At 36.0% G+C, this 21064-nt stretch overlaps 1 protein-coding gene across 1 annotated transcript in view; it reads left to right on the forward strand.

Moving 5' to 3' along the window:
* The window catches only part of atxn7l2b (ataxin 7-like 2b), a 48974-nt gene that overhangs the window by 22908 nt on the left and 5002 nt on the right, over positions 1–21064 (forward strand). The window contains exons 4-10 of the mRNA XM_039748563.1: positions 568–760; positions 2655–2962; positions 3321–3403; positions 8043–8287; positions 10444–10627; positions 11137–11258; positions 15838–16741. Of these exons, the coding sequence (XP_039604497.1) occupies positions 568–760; positions 2655–2962; positions 3321–3403; positions 8043–8287; positions 10444–10627; positions 11137–11258; positions 15838–16741 (2039 nt within the window). The remainder of the gene's footprint in view (positions 1–567; positions 761–2654; positions 2963–3320; positions 3404–8042; positions 8288–10443; positions 10628–11136; positions 11259–15837; positions 16742–21064) is intronic.

Below are 21064 nucleotides of genomic sequence, written 5' to 3' on the forward strand. Positions count from 1 at the left end.
TGCCAGGAATCAAGAACAGGAGTCTGGATCTATGAGGAAGCTGTGCTGTCCATCATGTGTATCTCAGTACTGCTCCATAAATGCTTTGTGATAGTTTTATTGTGAATGACTATTTAAAGAATACAAATTATTGTAATTGTTATGTATAATACTAACTCCACATAGGGCACTTTATATTCTGAAGTGTAAACTGACTTGTTTAAAGTGAACCAGAAGTACTTAGACTTTTTTTTAATAGATAATCCTGGATATGAAATTCTGAAAATAACCCTGACTTTATTAGTTAAACTCATGCAGGCTGGACTACTGCAAAAGCATAAGCCTGCTGTGTTCAGTTAAATACAGTCATATTAATAATTTAGTTATGAGGACAGAAAATGTTTTGATACCAGTACAGACATATCTTGAACTCGAGTGTCCCTTCATTTTGAAGAAAACAAAACTTTTATTTACTAAGGTGAAAATCATTCAGTTTTCACAAGGTGATTTAGGTACTTATAATAAAGGAATTCAGGGGCATTTTGGGTTTATTAATTTTTTACTATTTTCTCTCCTTCCTGTTGCCAGAGCGGAGACATGGCCCTCTAAGTAAGCTGTATGCCCGTCTGCACCCCGCAGCTGGTTCATCCCCACCTACACCTTTACAGAAAAGCCGATCAGGGAATTCTCAGTCTACATGCACGGCTTCTAAAGCATCCCGGGAGAGACAGCAAGCCCAGTCGCAACAGAAGTCCACCAAAGGACAAAAAGACAGCCTGTGGTGAGTGGATTTTGTTCTTTTGCTGTTGAGTTTCAATAGCAGGGCATACATGAATGATTGAAATAAAGTTCTTCTTGGTAGTGTTTCTGAACTCGGTGTGCAAAATGAGCTGCTGTAAAAGCATATCCCTTGCATCAGTAGCATATGTTTAAGAAGTTAGACCTCATAACAAGATCCCTTTCTTGTCTCACCCATATGAAAACAACCCATTAGGGATACGGTGAGGTAAGAAGAACATATTCTACACCTATATATAAAAATGAGACTTGCGTAATACTAAAAATGATCCGAGTGTCTTCATCTTACTACATTAGTATTTTATTACAAAAATATATGAAAAATATAACCGCAAAGTGAAAATCTCTGTGTTTTCTCCCTTTTTGAAAATAAGACATAAAGGAGTTCTTAGGGAGTAGTGAATTAGATAGACTCCTTAACCTTTCTTTGAAAAAGCATTAGATGATAAAATGAAGAAAAAAGGTAGAATATGATTATTAAGCTCTATAGATTAACTTTACCCCCACGTGAGATAAAGCGATAGGAGACATGGAACAAAAATATAATGTTCCGATGTCTACAAGACTTAAATTTTACATCATTTGCCTTGTTCTCTCCCTCAGGGGTGGGGGTCAACTTGTTTTTAATTTTATTTTTTTGTAAAAATTGATTGATTTGTATGGAATGATTGTAATAAAATTAATAAAATTTTAAAAAAATAAAATAATAATAATGTTCCTATCCTATTGGGTGAAACTAGAATTTCTCTTGGGAAATGCATGGACAAAAATGTGAGACTCCACTACAGCATTAATACATTAAACGTTGCCATATTGCAAAATATGAAGAAATCATACCCAACCAAATGTGGAAACCAAGCAGTAGAATTGGTGTTGGAAAAACACCCTTACACCCTCCACCCAGTGGTATGCTACCAGTGGTATTGTATGGAAACGAGACCCATATAAAATATATATTTAATAATCAGTGGTGCAGTAAGGTGAGATCTGTTATTCAAGGAGAAATGGACAGTGAGAGTAACTAATACACTAACACCTTAATGTGAAACTCATCCACAGGAAAGCGAGCTGTGTTAGATAAAATTTAAAATCAGGATATTGGATTTGCAATCCTATAATGAGGCCCAATCCACTAACGCCATGTTAATGAATTTAAAAAATTGGAGAGATGATGAGACCCCATCCCTTGTCACTTGAATGAAACAAACCTTGGGAAAATATACAGAGTAAAAACAAAACCATTTTATTTCATGTACATGTGTAGAGCATGACTTTACATAACAATAAGCCATCAGACATACTGTACTGTGGATGTGTGTATGTATCATAATTAGATCCTCTGTTGTAAAACACACCCCAGTCTATTACAAAAATCTATTGTAGATACAGTGATGAAATCAGCCCTCTTACAGCATGTACAGGTATATCCTTAAGTAAATACAGCATTTCATTCCAACATAAACTTCAGCCTTAAAAGATGTCTTAACTTGTCTGACACATTATGAAAAATAAGCCATTCTAGAACATAGTGAGGAAAGAGGGCCTTTTTTCTCAGCTGATATTAAAAGGTACAGTAAAGAAATTAGTCCCTCCCACCTCATTCTTTGTTTGTTTTCAAGAGTTAGCAGAGAAATGTATTGAGACTACTTTTGGAGTCTTGCATGCTGAGAAGATATACATTTTGCATGGGTATAGTGTATTCACATTTCACCTTCTGTGTAAATGTTTCTTAAAATGCAACTTTTTGTAAATTTTAGTATTATAAACTAGCATATTGGGTTCATTATTCCTTTCTTTTAAATATTGTTCATAACATTAAGAAACTCATTACTGAATGTTCAATGTGCATTAAATATTATTTCTTTACACCCTTCTAGTCTGTTTGTTCCGGTTGTCAATTTGGAAAAGATGCCACCTATCACCCAACCGGAAAGTACAGGTGTTAAGATGGGGACTCAGGCTAACGCCGCGTCTCTGACAACAGATTCCCACTCTCCTGCCTTTCGAGACAGTCCGACCTCTGGAGCCAGTAGACCACATGGGTCTACCCCACCCAAGGGACATGTAGGGAAAGGGTGCACTGACGCCTATCACTCAGAGAAACCTCAGAGCAGGAAAGGAGATATGGTTACAGCAAAAACACCTGAATCTCACAGTGGACACCGAACGTATAAAAAAATCTCCAGTAAGTGAAACAAAAGAGGGGGAAAGGAATTTGTGGAAACAAGAAAAATTATTTCAAGAGATTGCTGTTTGTTTTATTTCTAATGTTGGAAAGTAAAGTTAAATTTATCTGAAAACGATAACAAAATAAGGCATTTACAAACCAGGAAGTACTGACACATGGCTGGTTACAGGATGAAAATCTGTGCATTAAGCTGCTTGGTCTGTCTTAGATCATTTGCTATTTGCTGTTTTACCTGAGTTTCCACCAGCAGATATGCTTGAATTGAACACTTGTCTTTCTCCCAGTCTGCCTTACACTGAAAAGCTGTATATAAGAATCTGCTTGTATTTTTGCTTATTTTATTTTCTCTTGGCAGAGAAAGAGTGTGACTTGGATAAACACTGTGGAGTCATGGACCCAGAGAAGAAGAAAGTTTGTACCAGACTGCTGACTTGCAAGGTAATCTTTGTCCATTGGGTGGCACCCTATGAGTGCATTTTATATGCTTGCTTAAAAATCTTTGCTTTCAGGCTTCTGCCATCTAACTCATAGTAAACTGTGACTGCTACCATCTACAGTATGTGGAAAAACTGCACTCAAAGTTGCTACAAATTAAAAATGTAAACGAAAATAGTTGTCTATTTCATTGTCTTTTAAAGAAAATAAGGACTTTTGTCAGCTGCATTTTGAGTGTTTTTTTCCTGACACTTTTGCATTTCTTCTATTCTAGCATTATATTTCCTTTTAATTTGTCATATTTATACCTTTCAAATAGTCATGTGTTTATGTAGAATGTACATTACAATGGGCATTGAGTTCTGTGCCTGCTATACAAGTCCCGCTAGATTCTTTAATTTGCTTAATATCAGATTATCACTCACTAATAGTTGTAGAGTGAAAGAAATTGAAACTTGCATGTAACACACTGTGATAGCTTTAAGGTTCTTGAACTTTTAAATCTTGTTTAAATAAATATGTTGAAGAGATAATCTTGAACAGCTAGAAACCGATGCAAAAATGAATGCAATTTTATGCAAATCCTTCTCAATTGGGGCACAGTGTACAAACTCCACACAGACTGTGGCCACATCAGCAACAACATTTACACTATGGCAAGTAATTACAGAAATATAAGACCTGCAGGTTAGGTGGATTGGTGATCCTAAATTGTCCCTAGTGTGTGCTTGGTGTGTGTGGGTGTGTGTGTGTGTGTGTGTGTGCCCTGTGGTGGGCTGGCGCCCTGCCCAGGGTTTGTTTCCTGCCTTGCGCCCTGTGTTGATTCGGTTTGGCTCCAGCAGACCCCCATGACCCTATAGTTAGGATATAGCAGGTTGGATAATGGATGTATGGATAAATTGTTAAGAATTTAAATTGTTGATTTCCAAAATGTGTATGTATTTTCTTTTAATACTCCTTACAATAAGTTGACTTGTTGTCACTCCATTACACCATAGAAATTAGTTATTTATAAAAATACATATTGTAAATAGGTAGAACTTTATTTTTCCCTGGGGGAAAATTTGGCTGTGTAAAAAGCTGCTGCTGGCACAGTGCCCAGATGTAATAATGATGTTATGTTAAAGATTAGAATGCATGAAAGCAAAAGCTCCAACCCAACTGTTATTTTACAAAAATATATTTTTTGGGGTTTTTTGAAAAATAAAACGCTGAAAGTTCATAGCCGACTGCTGAATCTCCATTTGAGCATGCTACTCTTATACACTTAATTATTGACATTAAAGTGTTTAAAATTGAGATGGCTGCTTGTGGACAGCAACAGCTAGACATCAGCCTAACTCCTGCATTAATCCGAGCTGGTAACTCATAGCTGCGGTGACCTGGGTTGAGTTACTGGTCTATTCACTGTCTGTGTGAAGTTGCTCTGGTGAGTTTTAACTGATCAAACAATGACTCAAAATTGGCTGGTTATGAATGAGTCTGAGTGTGTGTGTGCACACTCAGCAATGGATTGGTGCCCAGCATATGATTTTTTTCATGTATTTGACTGGTCTGCCTTTTGATCTATAATGTAAAAAAATGAAACATATTCAAAATGGACAGATACATATTATATCAGTTAACATAAAATATGTATTATGTCAGAAAAAGTGTCCCTTGTTGTATCTTTCAACAATGGAATGATAATGAGGTTACCAAAAGTATAAAAACTGTTTAAATTATTTTAAAATAATATAAAGGACATAAGAGAGAACACAAAGTATTAAAATGACAGTGAATAAACCTTGGGCCTACACACACAGACCTTGAAAACCTATCTACAGTATGTATATGTGTTCATATTTGGGCCATAGGCTAGATCAGTGTTTCACAAACTCGGCCCTGGGTTTTCCAACCAGATTCCTAATCAGTGACAACACCTGATAACACTGATCACATTTAATTAGCTGGTATTATTTTTCTTTTATTCTATGGTCAGAAAAGCACAGCAGCATGATTTTTACATTTATAAGACATTTATAAATATGTCTGCTTTTACTATAGATTTAAATGCTTAACTCTCTTTTGTTGATTTCATTATACTTTGCCCTTTCTCTGTGCAGTTTTTCCCCCTTAGTTGTATCTTAATAATGACAATTTTAAATCAAGCAGATCAGACACCCAGGCAAACAACACTAAATAATCAAAGGCTGCAACTACTTTATTGTCAGACCCACTAATTAGTAAATAATGGATTCATTAAACAATTAGAACACCTTGAAAAGCAGAATGAAAATCAAGATGAAAATACTGTTAAAAAGAAAAAAAATACATTATTCCTATATAATTGCTTGGTACATTTTAATATATATATTTTTTTAGCAAACTTAGTTTTCTAATTTGTATATTATTCCCTAAACACAGAACTTGGGGAAATATCAGTTCACTTAATTAGCGCAGGAGTTCAATTAAAAACAAAAGCTGGTTAGAACAAAAACCTGTCCACCACAGGGGGTCCCCAGGACCGAGTTTGGGAAACACTGGGCTAGATCTTCTTCTGGCTCCCTTACAATGGGTATCACCTCACTCCTAACCCTAAGCAGCCCTTAAAGCTTCAGGTTTTCAGTAGACCATAACTTTTATAAAGATATAAATAGAAGCAAACAAAGGATAATGTGAGCAGGGTTGGGGTCCAGTAAGACTACATGTTTAAATTAGTGAGTCCATCTTGACGATGCTTTGAAAAACTGTAAAGAAAAGTGATTGAAACACGGTGCTCTGTGTCATTTTAAAGACGGTTTAGCAATGTACACTGATTTCTGATGGCTATTTGGTTAAATACTGATGGAACTGTAGGAGGTGGACTTTTGTCATTCTTGGAAGGGACCTTTAGCGGTAGTCCAGTGTTTTTTCTTCCTCTATTCTATGGAGAAAAAAATGTGACAAAATTTACTAGCGTCACACTCAAATCCTTCCCCACAATAGCATGGCAGAAATCCGTAAAATGAGCTCTTTGCTTGTGTCTTTGACTATATACACCCACAGACTTATTAATATATACTATAATTTAACATTTTAACTTAATCCCTATTTTGAATCCCAGCTGTAGTGTTTTTATTCTGCTGAGTTTGCCCTTTGTGAGCATGAGAGTGCATGTGTTCTACATTTGTGTGGCATCGCATCCAGGGTTGGCTCCTGCTTCTGCCAGAATAGATTCAGGGTCAGGTTGTCTGTATAAGATACAGGACATTATGTAAATTAATCAAAAATTGCACATTTTTGAGAGTATCATTCTTATTTCAAACTGCAAGTACTGTATAAGCTAATGTTCAGAATCAGTCAGTTGTTAGCAAAAACCGCAAGAAAACAATTAACACCAGACAACTGCAAGCAGTTTTGACTGTGGGCCATGTGTCTTCAGTAAGATAAAGGAATGATTATTACTACAACACAAGATGCAGTACTTTAAAGAATAAAGACATTTTTATTGGGGGTGTGATCACACCATCAGTGTGCATAATTTGTACCATACTATTTTGATGAATTTTTGGAAGAATTATAGAATGTTCTATGTTAAAATTTGGTACTGTTTTGAACATACATTTTGTTTTCTTTGTAATTTCAATAATGTCATTCAAGAGATAATAAATGGGACATAAGTACTTTTTAAAATGTAATTTGGGGTAAAATAATAGCAAGATGTCCAAGTTAAAATGAAAGCAATGCTGGAACAAATAATAGTAGTTGATACTCTGCACAGGTCAGTCTCTCTCTCTGTTTTTTTCTAAAGTGTATATATTAGCAATTTTGAATTAAGATAATATTTTTAGGAATGAAATAGATTTTTAAGAATTATAAAATACCCCAGATATCTCTCCATGACTTGGACTATTTTCATTTTTAGAAGTGCTGAAACAAGAAATCTTAACAAATAAAAGTAGATACAAATTTATGTTAGAGCATTGTTTATACTTTCACATGAAAGTAACCCCTTTTATACATTTCAGATGAAAACATATGTAGAATGTTAGTTTTATTTATTTCTTTATTAAAAAAATATTATTATTATAAAATACTTATGAAAAACAAAACTATAAAGGAAAAAAATCTCACCATAGTCTCAGACTCAATCATCTTTTTAGAAAGACAATATAATTGTACCTGCATAATGACATTAGCACATGAAATCAATTTATTATATGTGGTGTTGCTTCATCAGTTTAGAAAGAATTTACTCTGTAATGACCAGGTTAGATTATGCCCCACCAATATAATATAAGATAACAATTAAAATGGAAGAAACAAAAACCATATTGTATGTCTCTTGATTTGATCTGTCACACACAGAACACTTGTGCTATTTGTGTATTTAACACAAAACCTATAGGAGGATGTAAAAGTACTTACTGGACCCAATATTGAAATATACTGAAATAATGAAGTTTGCTTCTCGGATGAAAAAAATGTAGGACTTATTCGGAGTGTGATGTATTAATAATAAAAAAAATGAACATTTCATGTTACCTGGAAAAATAAAGACGCATGTTTTTTAACTTGTGCAAGTTCTGCAAGAATCACTTAGTTATTGTAAATTATTTTGTTTGTAGTACATGCCCTTTTAAGAGGGAGTGAAAATCATTTCTCCCTTTTCTCCCACCAGATTCACTCAATACATCAGCGACGAGAGGTTGCAGGCCGAACAAAAGATTTTGACCAGCTAGTGGCTGAGTTGAAGGCAGGTGCTAAGGCGAGAGAAACTTCAACAACAAAAGACAAGAGCAACCAGATGTCCAGAGATGGATGTGTAAACCGTGCACCCAGTCGAGATGGTAGTCCAGAGACACCAGTTGCTCCTATAAAGACTCCACACTGTAGACGAAGGCTGACCAACTGCATGGCCCTGAGGTACTTGGACCAAAATTATTGTTTCTATACTGCATGCAAAAATATAGGAATTGTAAGAAACCTTAAGATTTTACATTACTTCATTTTCACCTGGTCAAATTATTTTAATAGTGAAATGAACAGAGTAAATTAGCATAAAGTTAATGCCTGAAAAAAAGTGGCACCAAAAATCTCCCCTTTTCAACATTTTGATCAGCAGTATGGATTTTAATTTTCCCAGTTTCATACCAATTGGCAACACACGTATATACACTGATTGCATGACAAGGTGCCCATGTCAATTTATGAGGCATCATATTTAACAAAGCCATCAAAGATGCACATGACTGTTTGCTGCTGTTGTTGTCATTGTCAGAACTAAAAAATATCTCCTTCCAAAAATCTAAATCTTGCTCAAAATCTAAAAATCATCATCTACGTGGACATTTTTCAGTTATACATACTTTGTCAAGCCCACTTAATCCATTTTGGAATCAACTGGGGTTGGAGCCTTTTCTAGCAATACAAGACACGACTCCACTCTATTGCCCACATGCGTACTCCGGCCAGTTTTTAATTACCAATTAACCTGAGTCCACAAAAAGACATGTGGATAATGTACAAACTAGTCATGGACAACAGTCACCTGTGACATTTGACCCCCAGGATACATAATCTGTGAGACAACTGTGCTAGCCACTATGCTGCCCCTTTAATTTATGCTAAATTAAAAATCTATTAGCATTATTTTCAGTTGTTAATAGTGGGGCAATTAGTAATTCTAGTCACAAAGGGGATTTAAATGTCATTAATTTGATTTCTGATTTTTTCAAAGTGACAAAAGTGCTGTACATCATGATCTGCTTACTGACATGCTGGTTGTGTGATAACCTACATAAGACTATTTAATCTATCTATCTAGCTATCTATGAATGAAACTGGCATATGACAAATACGAATTTAAACTGTGACAAATAATACAAATTGTTATACATTTATTTGAAATATATGCAGTCCAGATAATTAAACAATTAGATCAACCAAAAGTAAAAGTGATGTACTGATTGTAAAATTGGTTGGGGTAAAATCCTGCAACCATTGCGGGACAGTACATAAAAACCACTGTTTTAAACTATTTTAAAGTTAAAATTTCATCATCTGTGAAATATCAATGCCTTGAACCGTTTCTGACAATATTTGAGAGTGAATGATGCATGGTAGAAAATATGTGATGTGCACTCAGCTGATTAAAACGTATTCAGAAAAGGGCTAGACATATTCTTACTGATCACAGTGTACATTGTGTATTTGTTATGGTTGCTGAAGACTTTTGTACAGGTCAAACATTAAAGATGTAACTCCAGGTATGGTCCAACTACTGTGATTATAAGTAATAGATCAGTGTAATGGGAGTATTATTAAGAGAGTGCTGAGTATTTTTTTCAATTTAATTGGTCATTGTGGATCATTATTAGTCAAAGTGGTATTAGCAACAAGTCCCACCGAACCCAACAATCAGTAGGGCATACAGTAAATGACACTAAATAAGACAGAATTTTTAGGACAAAGCCAAGGCCAGTAAATGTCTCTGTTGGATCTGTTTTCTCTTTCTGACCTTTTCTTGGCATTTTTCACAAGGGAGCATATAAGTTGCACAGTTTTATCTCCATCTTTCTTGTGCAGTATCTGTGCCCGTTATAGCTTGTTGACTCTCCAATTTTTAGCCCATTTTTAACGTTTGCTTGCCTCTTACCTTCATTTCCAAGAATTTGACAAAACTGGTGATTGAGCTTTTACAAAAACCACTAGCTGGTTATCAAGCTTAAAATATGGCTGTGAGTGTGTTGTCCTAGCCACTTGGTATAAATCAAGATGTAACAGTGTCTCATAGCAACTTGCTTATTTATTTGTTTATTTATTTAGCTATAGCAAAACAAATGAATCTAGTTATTTGTGTTTAAGCTCAGGTGTGTCCTTCAACTGAGTGTATTCCTGAACTGAGCCCTGATTTTAGTTTAGATGTTAGTTTAGTTTCATTACAAGTAGTGGTGTCTAAGTGATTAGCATTGCTGCCTCGTAATTTTAGAGACCCAAGTTAGATCTGGGGCCTAGCCACGGTCCATGTGGCATTTGTATGCTGTTTATGTGCACATTACAAGGATGTTGTTTGTTTCCAGATCTAGGGCATCTTCTGAAAGTGACCAAGAGCAAAGAGGTGAAGATTCCAATGCCCGACCAGTATACCCCTTCCTCATGCCATGTGTTAACAGCCGTCTGTCAAGTGAGGAAAGTGATGGACAAGAGGAAGAAATGGACAAGCCTGACTGGCATTACTCTTCACGGCACCCTACACCACAGGCGGTACATGTGCCCCTTTTTCTATCTCTGTATTTTTGTATTTGAAACCAACTGTGCCTATCTTGCTTACTGCTCTGTTTAGCAGCTTTTGACAGATGTGCCAGCATGCCTCTCTGAATGGTGATGACTGGCATATTTATTAATTAATCTTCACTACTTGTAATGCCTCAGTGGTTCTCTTCCTGAAGTCTGTTGGGTGCCTTGCCTGTAACAGAGGACTGCAGTGACTCAACTGACTATTAATGTGTTCTGTCCTTTCCCTAGGTGGTTCTCCTAAAGTGGGGGTGGAGTAGAGGCAGGTTACATACATTTTCTTAATTGGTTGACCTGCAGTGTGTCCAAGTAACAAACATTTCTTTAAAGAAGACCAGGATGTGAAGTCTTTAACATTTCTTAATGCTTTGTCTGAGCTTTTTCCATTTTTTTTCTACATTGGAAAACTGTGCAAGTCTGAGTGCATGACTGTATGTTTAAGGCTTTTAAGCATGTTCCCTGTCATTTCTTTTTTTCAGATGTGCACATTTGGCAGCCGTGCCCTCGGCAGAGGCTGCTTTGTTTTTGATCGACGTCTCGACCGTGTCCGCTCAGCACTTTGTGCAATGATGGAGCCCCACATCAACTCCCACATGTGGAAGTATGTTTGTCTTAGTGATTCTAGACTGCTTGGTATTTTAGCTGGAAGATAATTTTATGATAATGCAATAATGACATTGGTTGACATGATTTGCCAAGGTGGGTATCCATGAAGTGGCATTTTTCCTGTATAAGCAAACTGTTCAAGTGCTTTCGTTCAATTGAATTGTTTTCTGTTTTACATTACCGTTTTCCATTGGAAGCTCAAATCATGTTAGAAATGAAATGCTGTCCTAACATTGCAAACAAAATATGATGCTGATTTTTAAAAAGATATGTTGCACAAGTCCTCATATGTTGTTCTTTGCATTTTATTAATGTTCTGAAGCTTACATAATTCAATTTACTGTAGGATCACTGATGTTGAAGCTGCACCTGTGCAGTGCTAGTCCATCACAAGGCCTAGTCATGCACACAACCACACTCCATTAACCTAATGTGTCTTTGCAATGTGGAAGAAAAACAAAAACAGACTGCTTGGGAACACATAAACACACACAAACTCAGGGAGAACCTGCAAACTGAGAATGGGATTCAAATTCCAAATTCTTGATTTATGAGGCAGCAGGACTGTACTACAAACTGCCTTATGGTACTTTAAGTACTTCAAAACAATTTCGTTAATATGGGGTTAATTTTATTTTTTTTGATAATTGTAATTCTATTCAAGTCATTCTAAATGAACCGTAAGTGTTAAACCCAGCACAGCTTGTTCATACCTAAGCAAGACTTGCAGCTCACCAGAGTATAGCACTGGTCTTAGGACTCAAGTAAGATGGATTAATATCTTAAATATTTTTCTGTTCATATCTCAATGGGACCAAAATTTTACCAAAAAAAAATTATTATTTCATATACTGTGCTAGTTCTGCCTTGAGAGGTTTGAAAGGTGATGAATAAAGATTATTAGGACTGTGGGCAATAATCTTTTATCTTATTATGCCTTTACCCTGTTCGCTATAGTTTACATGCTCAGACTGCACTGTTTCTGAAAAATGCATCTCCTGTGCCCTTCAGCACAATAGTAATAATTAAAAAAAAAAACAAAAAACTTCATTAGTGGGATAGCTCTGCTGGCAACACAATGTTTTCCTAGACCCGAGGCTCCTTTGCACGTTTGCTGGTTTGAGTTCCTACTAAGAATGGTTAGCTTCCAAAGTTTTTAAATGTATCCCAGTGGTCGATTTTAGAATTGACTGATGTCAAATATTTTAAACCCTACCTGCTGTTCTAAAATTTAAATAATATTGTATTGTCTTAAAGTGGATGACGTGCTGACACGATGGTTAGCACTGTTGCCTTAAGCATCTAAGGTCATGGGCTCAAATTGTGTATGAGGTCTTTGACTGTCTGTCTATGTAGCTTTTTCTCCAACAACATTCATATTATATAAATTGGCAATTCCTGTTAATTTACATTGTCTGAAATAATATCCACTCGATATCTGAAGGTCCCAGTCCCTACAACTGTGAATTAGATTAAGCATTTCTGAGAATGTTATGTGTTTATGTTTGCACATAGGTGCGTTTTCTGGCCTGAAATTGTTCCTGACTTGCTTGCTAGGATAGCTTCTAGTTTCCTTGCAACCCTGTCTCTGGTGTATGTTGTGTTGTCTTACTAGTATATGGCTCATGATGGTCCCAACACAAGTGCAGAATTACACTTTTGTGAAGAATTCCCTAAGCACAGATATTCTAGTTTACTGTGGTGAAATATCATGCTCCTCTTTATTGTTAGTTATACTGTAAGTGCTGAAAAATACAGAATGTAGAAAAAAATGTTTAGAAAGTGAAAAGTGTATCAATTGAATTTAACATGTCCACTTTCAGTCATCTACTGCCCATCTAGCAATAGTATTAATATACCTGTCTGTCTGTCAGACATTCTGGTAGCTGGGTCTTTCTTTACAGATATGGGCATTTTATGATTTTTTTTTTTTACCTGGAATTTTTAGACTATTTGTTCTGACCAATTTTTTTAAATACCCACACAAATACAGAAAGACCATTTTGGGTAGTGTATTGCATACCTTTAAGTCTAACATAAACATTCATCCATTTTCTGTTTTGGCCTTCTCCATATACACTCACCGGGCAAATTATTAGGAACACTATACTAATACTGAGGAATGGCCTCATTTTGCTTTCAAAACATGCTGAATTCTTTGTGGTGTGGATTCTACAAGATGTTGGAAACATTCCTTTGAGATTCTGGTCCATGTTCACTTGGTTGCATCATGCAATTTTTGCAAATTTGTCAGCTGCACATTCATGCTACAAATCTCCCATTCTACCACACCCCAAAAGCATCTGGATTCAGTTTTGGTGGTTAGGAAAGCCACTAAAGGACACTGAACTCATTGTTATGATCATGAAACCAGTCTAAGATTACTCTTTCTTTGTGACAATATGCATTATCATGCTGGAAGTAGCCATTAGAAGATGGGTAAATTGTGGCCATTAAAGGATGCACACGGTCAGCAACAGTACTCAAATAGGCCATGGCATTCAAGAGGTGATTGACCGGTATTAATTGGCCAAAAAGTGCCAACAAAACAATCCTCATGCCATTACAACCCCATCACTAGCGTGGACTGTTAACACAAGACAGTCTGAATGCATAGATTCTGTCTTTTGGTTCCAAATTCTGACCCTGCCATCTGCCTCAGATTTCTGTTCTTGGCTGACAGGAGTAAAACCCAACAAGGTGTTCTGTTGTTGTAGCCAACCTGCCTCAGGATTCAAGGTACTGCACCTTTTAAGATGCTTTTTTGCTCATCACAGTTGTACAGAGTGGTTATCCAAGTTAATGTGACCTTTCTGTTAGCTTGAACCAGTCTGACCTCTCTCATCAACAAAGTATTTCCCTCCACATAACTGCCGCTCACTGGATGTTTTTGTTTTTTGCACCACTCTTTGTAAACTTTATAGGCCGTTGTCCATGAAAATCCCAGGAGATCAGTAGTTAAAGAAATATTCAAACCAGCCTGTCTGCCACTAACAAGCATGCCATGTTAAAATTAATGAGATCATGTTTTTTCCCTCATTCTGTTGGTGTTTGTTATCATTAACTGAAGCTCCTAATCTTTATCTACATGGTTCTATTCATTACACTGTTACCACACAATTGACCGGTTCAGATAACTGCATGTACAAGCAAGAGTACGGTATATCTTATAATTTGCACAATAGAGTATATAGTTATAGTGCCCCATTCCGGTCTGCTTTTTAACATGCTCACCATTGCCACATATTATTTTTTATCACATCTTTCATGCCTTTTAAATATGTGCCTCAAATTTTTGTCTTTCTTTACAATATACTAAATCACCCATGACTGGCCATCATCTTCTACTATGTGGATACTCATTCTTCATTTATTCTTCCAGATACTCCATTTTTCCATCCTCACAGTGTTGCAAGATTACTGCTGCTTTTATTGGTTTGTTATATTTCACCTTTTTGTTTCTTGTTGATAACTGTACTTCTTACTTTATACTAGGCACTCTGTGTATTTTTCCTTTCCTGATATAATCATCACTTACATAACTTTTTCTTTATATATAAAATTGCACAGTATTTTCAGATTGGAGCTTTAATCTGTATCAATAGAATTGGCTGTAAGGCAGGAACTGATCCTGTATTGGGTAACACACACCCAAAATCACCCTAACCTGCATATGTTTAGAAATGTGGGAAGAAAAGCAAAGCACCTGGAGGAAAGCTAATGTAGAGAATAACAGCCGGGTGATGGATTCAGTCCCAGGTTCTGGATCCAGCACCAACCACAGCACAACTGTGTCACCCTACTTTGATTATATGATGGTCACCAAATACGTCTTTTCAATTTACTTCCTCAATTTTTTTTATTTTTATTTTACACATCAGGCAGTACATTTTTGCAGTAGTTAATACTGCCATCTCACTAACCCAATGTCCTCTGTTCATATCCATCACATGGTTATTGTCTGTCTGTAGTTTACATGTTTTCCCCGTGTTTGCATTCCCCTTATACCGTGCTTTTGAACTGAACAGCCACCACTCCATGTCATTTATTGATGAAGAGAATCCATTTTTCCTGTTTACCTTACATGTAAGAATTTTGCACGTCTTCAGCATATGAATAAATAATGGACATGTGCATTATGCAACTTGAGTTACACAAGAATTGTTTTTTTTTTCTTTTCTTTTTTCCATGGATGTGTTTCACTTCATTTGCCATTGGAGAGAAACAGAAATCTATTCTGTCATAAACTGTTTTCACCCACTCTGCATTACTATAAGCTACTTAGGATAAGTAACATTTTAAAAAATAAAATATTTTTTAGGTGGATTCCTTTAAGATATTTGTGACTTTATACTTTCCTCTGTACTGTAGTGACATTTTTCTAAATGCAGAAGCTGTACTGTATATGTTGCTATAGGTTTATGCTTAGAATATTTATATTTTTGAGTTCACTTTTGGTGTAACAGAGCAACTTCTAGGTAGATTGTGACTAGGGCTTCACACAATGTTTCTGAACTTTTGTTATCTCCCTTTCTTTAAAGAAAATTTATACTTTATTTAAACATATTTTGCAGGAAAATACCTCAAGTAAGTGACCTCCAATCACAACGTACCTCTGCTCCTGCTGTTTCAATGCCATCCTCCTCCCAGCATTCTGCAGTGACTATTGCCAGTCTTCCAGCCGCCTCTGCATTAAGGACTTCTCCTTCTTGTTTTACCTCGTCGGCGGTTGCTAAGGAATCTCGATCACAGCACTGCACAGCAGCATCTCCCAACCCAGGAACAGCTTGCGGGCTTTCTGACTCAGCGGGTGGTAACAGCCAGTCAATTATGTCCCCAATGCCTGCCAACACCCCTTCTCCTTCATCTTTGAGCAGAGCATCGACACCGGTTGCAAAAGGCAGCAGATCAACAAAATTAAAATGGACGTTAATGTCAGAACAAAACACAGCTTCAAGAAAGAGAAAAAAGCCTCCTCCTGGAGAAACAAATGCAAGTTCTCACAAAAAGAACTGCCTGGTTCAGGATGGAGGCCGCTCATCTGTTTCTGGAACCTCTGAACAACCACAGAAAAGTGCCCCTTCACCTCATGGCCCCCTCAATGGTGCCCTTTCTCCTGGAAACAAGCAGCGGCATCACTCTTCTCCTGTGCGAAGTTCCCTGAGCCCTGGTCTTGTCAAACGGAACCCTCATCATTATTTAGACTCAAGCCCTGTTAGGACACCTCATTCTTCAGATTCAGGCTTTAGATCCAAGCCAGTCAACAGTAACAGTAGCAGCAATTCCAGTGGCAAAAGCTTGAACTGTGACCCAAAGGGTTTTGGGAAAAAACAAAAGAATGGACCCCCACCTCCTGAGCACAAACCTGCCAAACCAAATCGCTCTTCCACCAACTCTGACTCCAGTTTTCTCCACAAGAAAAGAGATCGCAAAGGTGTCATCTCCACTGGGCTGGAGAAAAAACTTGGTGTACAGAAGGTGGGCACAGTGCTGTTTATTACAAAATCTGATAACATTTATGTTCCTTAAGTGCTAGAGACAAAGTAGCACAGAAAGTCTGTTAAAATCTGAAAATGTTTGGGAAGTTCTGTAAAACTGCAGTTGTATGTGTTTTGATTGGTGAGATCCTGAAGAACGGAATGGGCAGTGCTTGATAAATTAGTAGTAGTTTTCCATTAAATTTGGATACTTAAACAACTGTTCATTAGTTTACAATTTTTGCGTGAAGACAGTGGCATGTTTACCCATGCATCCAATAATTAGATTTCTTACCCAGTTAATACTCACACATTGACAGACCAACATTCTTTCTAAGGTTAGTTTCTTGACTTACGCATATTGATTCTGGTTTAGGCTCTGGATTCCTACTACCTAGATTTGGATTCCTATGCGTTTACATCTTTCCATTTATCTTCTGACTTCCTAAAGATCTGTTCACTGCATTTTTTGATACTTTTCTACTTGTTTGAATATTTTTTCCTTTTTCCTATTATGTGCTTTAGTTGCCCCAGCCTTTTCAACTATAGCTTTTAAACTCCGCAGTTTATTATAGCCAACAGTAGGCTACTAAAATTTAGAAATGTTAAATAATGTGTTTGGTCAGTGTAGGTGGCATTATTTTTCATTCAAGCTTACATGCTAAACTAGCATGTTTTAGTTGCCTGCTGTGATGCTCTACATGTCAAAATGTAAACGTTATCCAGATTAATTGGCTGGAGTTATTAAAAATCTACAACATGGTCTATTTCCAAGCTGTAGGTGTGTCCAGCCAAATAGGGAATCTACAGTATTTACTTTATTTACTGTATATTAAACCATATTAAACCAGAACAGGTTAAAGGTTACGTTCCGCATTTTTTTTTTAAGTCAAAGGTGTTGCTTCACAGTCATGGTGTATATTAATTTGCCATACGAAATTGCATTTGAAAGTAAGGCATATTTTATAAATTTTAATAAACAACTAGCATGCTCTTGCATTTTATAATAGAACTAAAGGGAACTCGAGCGGCAACATTGAAAAAAAGCTTAAAACTTAGAGAATATGTTAATTTTTTAAAATAAAAAATGTTGTTGCGTATTGACCTGCATCTTGGGATTTTACATATTTGCAAAACATTGTATCCAAGGCATTTTAAGGAAGGAGAAAAGCATAAAGCAAAGCATTTTTCTAAGATTTGGCCACTTTTAAAGGAGCCCAGTTGTACCTTTCACTTCGCTAATCGTCTTCATCCATGGCAACTTTTATTGTTTTGTTGTTGTTCAGATGTGAACTGCTGTCTCTGTTCTGGAGACCACTGACCGATTGCTCACACTCATTCATAATGTCTTATTTTGTTATTTTTCAGAGACACTGCCTTCTGCCGCCAATATAATAATGCACATGTGTGCTTTGGTGGTCTAGTGAGAGAAAATTTGAGCAATTAGGTAACAAGAATAGACCAGATGTTATAGGCATACATCTAGTTTTAATCAGTTTAGTTTAGTAAGTTCAGTACAAATGCTTTAACATAGGCATGGTGGTAATGTAGAGCTGTCATTCCTCCCTCACAGCTCCAGGTTCTGCATGGCATTTCATATGCATGTTCTCCCAGTATTTACAAATCGTTTGGTATTGGCGAGTGTTTACATTCTCAAAAACATTGCACTCAATTCTTTTATTACTATATCTTCAGTAACTCATTTTTTTCATTAAACAATTTGATCATTTGTTTGTGGTGCTTTAAGCTGTTTAATCATGGTTGCCTTTACCATCTTTTAGTATTTATTGTGCATGCTCAAGACACATGACAAATTGCACATGTGCCTTGGTTATTTAAAAATCTAAGACTCCTACTAAAAATGCAATGCAGTGTAATCAGTTCAGTTCACATTTCTTATTGTTTGTACAAAGTACAATGAAACTCATACGTGTGTTTTTCACCAATGCACTGCCACTCGGTGTGAATCTTGTTCCATAGGGTATGCAAAATAACAACATGGAAACCATTTTTCATCTGTTAAATTCTATTTTATGATAAAATGATCATATGACTTGTTACAAGCCTATGGCAGAACATAATTGCTGACGGAACTAAATTCAATATATCTGTGACTCTCTTTTCAAAGAAAACTTTCTAATCCTTGTGCAGTATTTGTCCTTAACCATTTCTATCATTGCCCAAGTATTTTTACAGAACATGTTTCAAAATTACAGTTGTAATCCACCATACTAGTTCTCTATATAATTTTCAACATTTCTATCATGTCCACTCTTAATCTCCATTTGCTTAAACTGAAAGCCTACAACTCTTTTAATATTTCCATATACAGTAGCTAATACCCTGTGTTCTGGAAGTGGTCTACTCATTATTTTCTGAAGTTTCCTTGATATGTGTTCTGTGTAAACCAAAATCTTATTAGCCTTATTAATCACTTCTGTACACTGACTTCATATGGACACGATGAGTCAGAAGCCCTTCTGATAGGGTGGACTTTGAATTTTCAGACCCATCATTGTGTGTTCAATATGTAGTACTTTTTTATTTTATATTGACACTGTCATTAATCTGTCCAAGTCCAAATTCTGTCCAGGTCCGTCTGTTATGATTCAGCTATTGTCTGCCATTCCACCTAGTTTAGTATCATCTGCAGAGTTGGTCATTTCTATCTGTCTGTAAGTCTGTCTGTCAATAGTACTTTATTTGTCCCAAGTGGAAATTTTAGCCTTTTACGGACAATGCTGATTAAGTAAATTTGTGAATGTAATCCCTTCCTAACAGATCACGTCCCTCTTCAGAGATGGACATGAATAAAAGGCTTTGTAGAGGTTTAATTATTTAAAAATATTTCTCTTTATGAAAAGTTTATTCTCTAGGTTTCAAGCATGTACCTTTTCTTGTGTGAACATGAGGGAATGTAAATTTGGTACAGCTAGCTTTGGTGGTACAAATGAGGAAATGTATACTCTAAATGGACAGATCTTCTGTAGTACAACCGAAGAGATATCTGATAGGCCTCCCCTGCTTTTCTTTCCATTCCACAAAAAGTAGGCCCACGGTCCGTGTACATTTTTGGTATTTGAAATTTCATTTTAGAAACAAAAGCGAAAAAAAACAACATAAAAGGAACTTTCAGATTTTGATGTTTTGATTAAAGAATAAAATGATGGAAAATAAGGTATTTTTTAATACTATGGTAACAAATAGAAGTCATAAACTTAAAATTACACATACTTTTCTGCATTTATTTGTGATTCAAGTAATGAAAGTGTAATAGCTCAAAAACAACAAAACAAACGCATTTTTGTTGTCTGAAACTGGAAGTACTTCTTCTGTGCGATTTTTAATGACATGTGCAAACAGTCCTCCTCACAACACATGGATCGATGGCCTTGAAGTTACACTGGCATCAGCAGAGGATGGACCATTACGTTGTTTTTTGGAACAGTAAAAGAGTGACACTCCGGGAGGACATGACTGCTTTAAAACTGAGTTGCATCTTTCAGTTAAAAATACAAACTTTGCAAACTTTGCTTCATTAATGTAGTAGTTCTTTTATGAACGTTATTGTTGTTACTTAGTGCGAAACAGCTAACATTTGGTGAATTTATTTATTAACACTTAAGTCTTGCAATTTTTATAGTGCTAACATTTTGAATGTGTGTAAATGTGTGAATGGTTGCTCATTGATGTTTACCGGCTACTAGTTACTAGCTAATTAGTAAATGTTTCAAGTATTAACAGTGCACACAAGTGTAACAATGCTACATCAATGAAGCAAAGTTTGCAAAGCTTGTATTTTTACCTGAGAGATGTGACTCATGCAGTCATGTCCTTGTCCCAGTGTGTTACTCTTTACTGTTCTGAAAAACAATGTAATAGTCCATCCTCTGCTGATGCCAGTTTAACTTCAAGGCCGTCGATCCATGTGTTGTGAGGAGGATTCATTATTTGAATCACAAATAAATCCAGTATGTGTAATTTTAAGTTTATGACTGCTATTTGCTACAACAGAATTAAAAAATATCTTATTTCCCCTCCTTTTATTTTTTAATCAAAAATTTAAATCTGAGAATTCCTTTCATTTTCGTTTTTTTCATTTTTGCTTCTAAAATGAAAATTCAAATACCCAAAAGTACTCGGACCGCCCACACTATCTCTTGAAATATATTCTGTTTATGCCATTAAAATGAAATGGCATAATGGAATTTTCTTTCCTCATTTTGTGATTATGGTTTCAGTGAATGTAATGTAGTAAAATGTTCCATTTGTGATGGGGAAGATAATTTTTCAAGAAAGACTTACTTGTATTTCTGAATTGCTT

Source organism: Polypterus senegalus, chromosome 3 (genome assembly GCF_016835505.1).
Source record: "Polypterus senegalus isolate Bchr_013 chromosome 3, ASM1683550v1, whole genome shotgun sequence".
NCBI lineage: Eukaryota > Metazoa > Chordata > Cladistia > Polypteriformes > Polypteridae > Polypterus > Polypterus senegalus.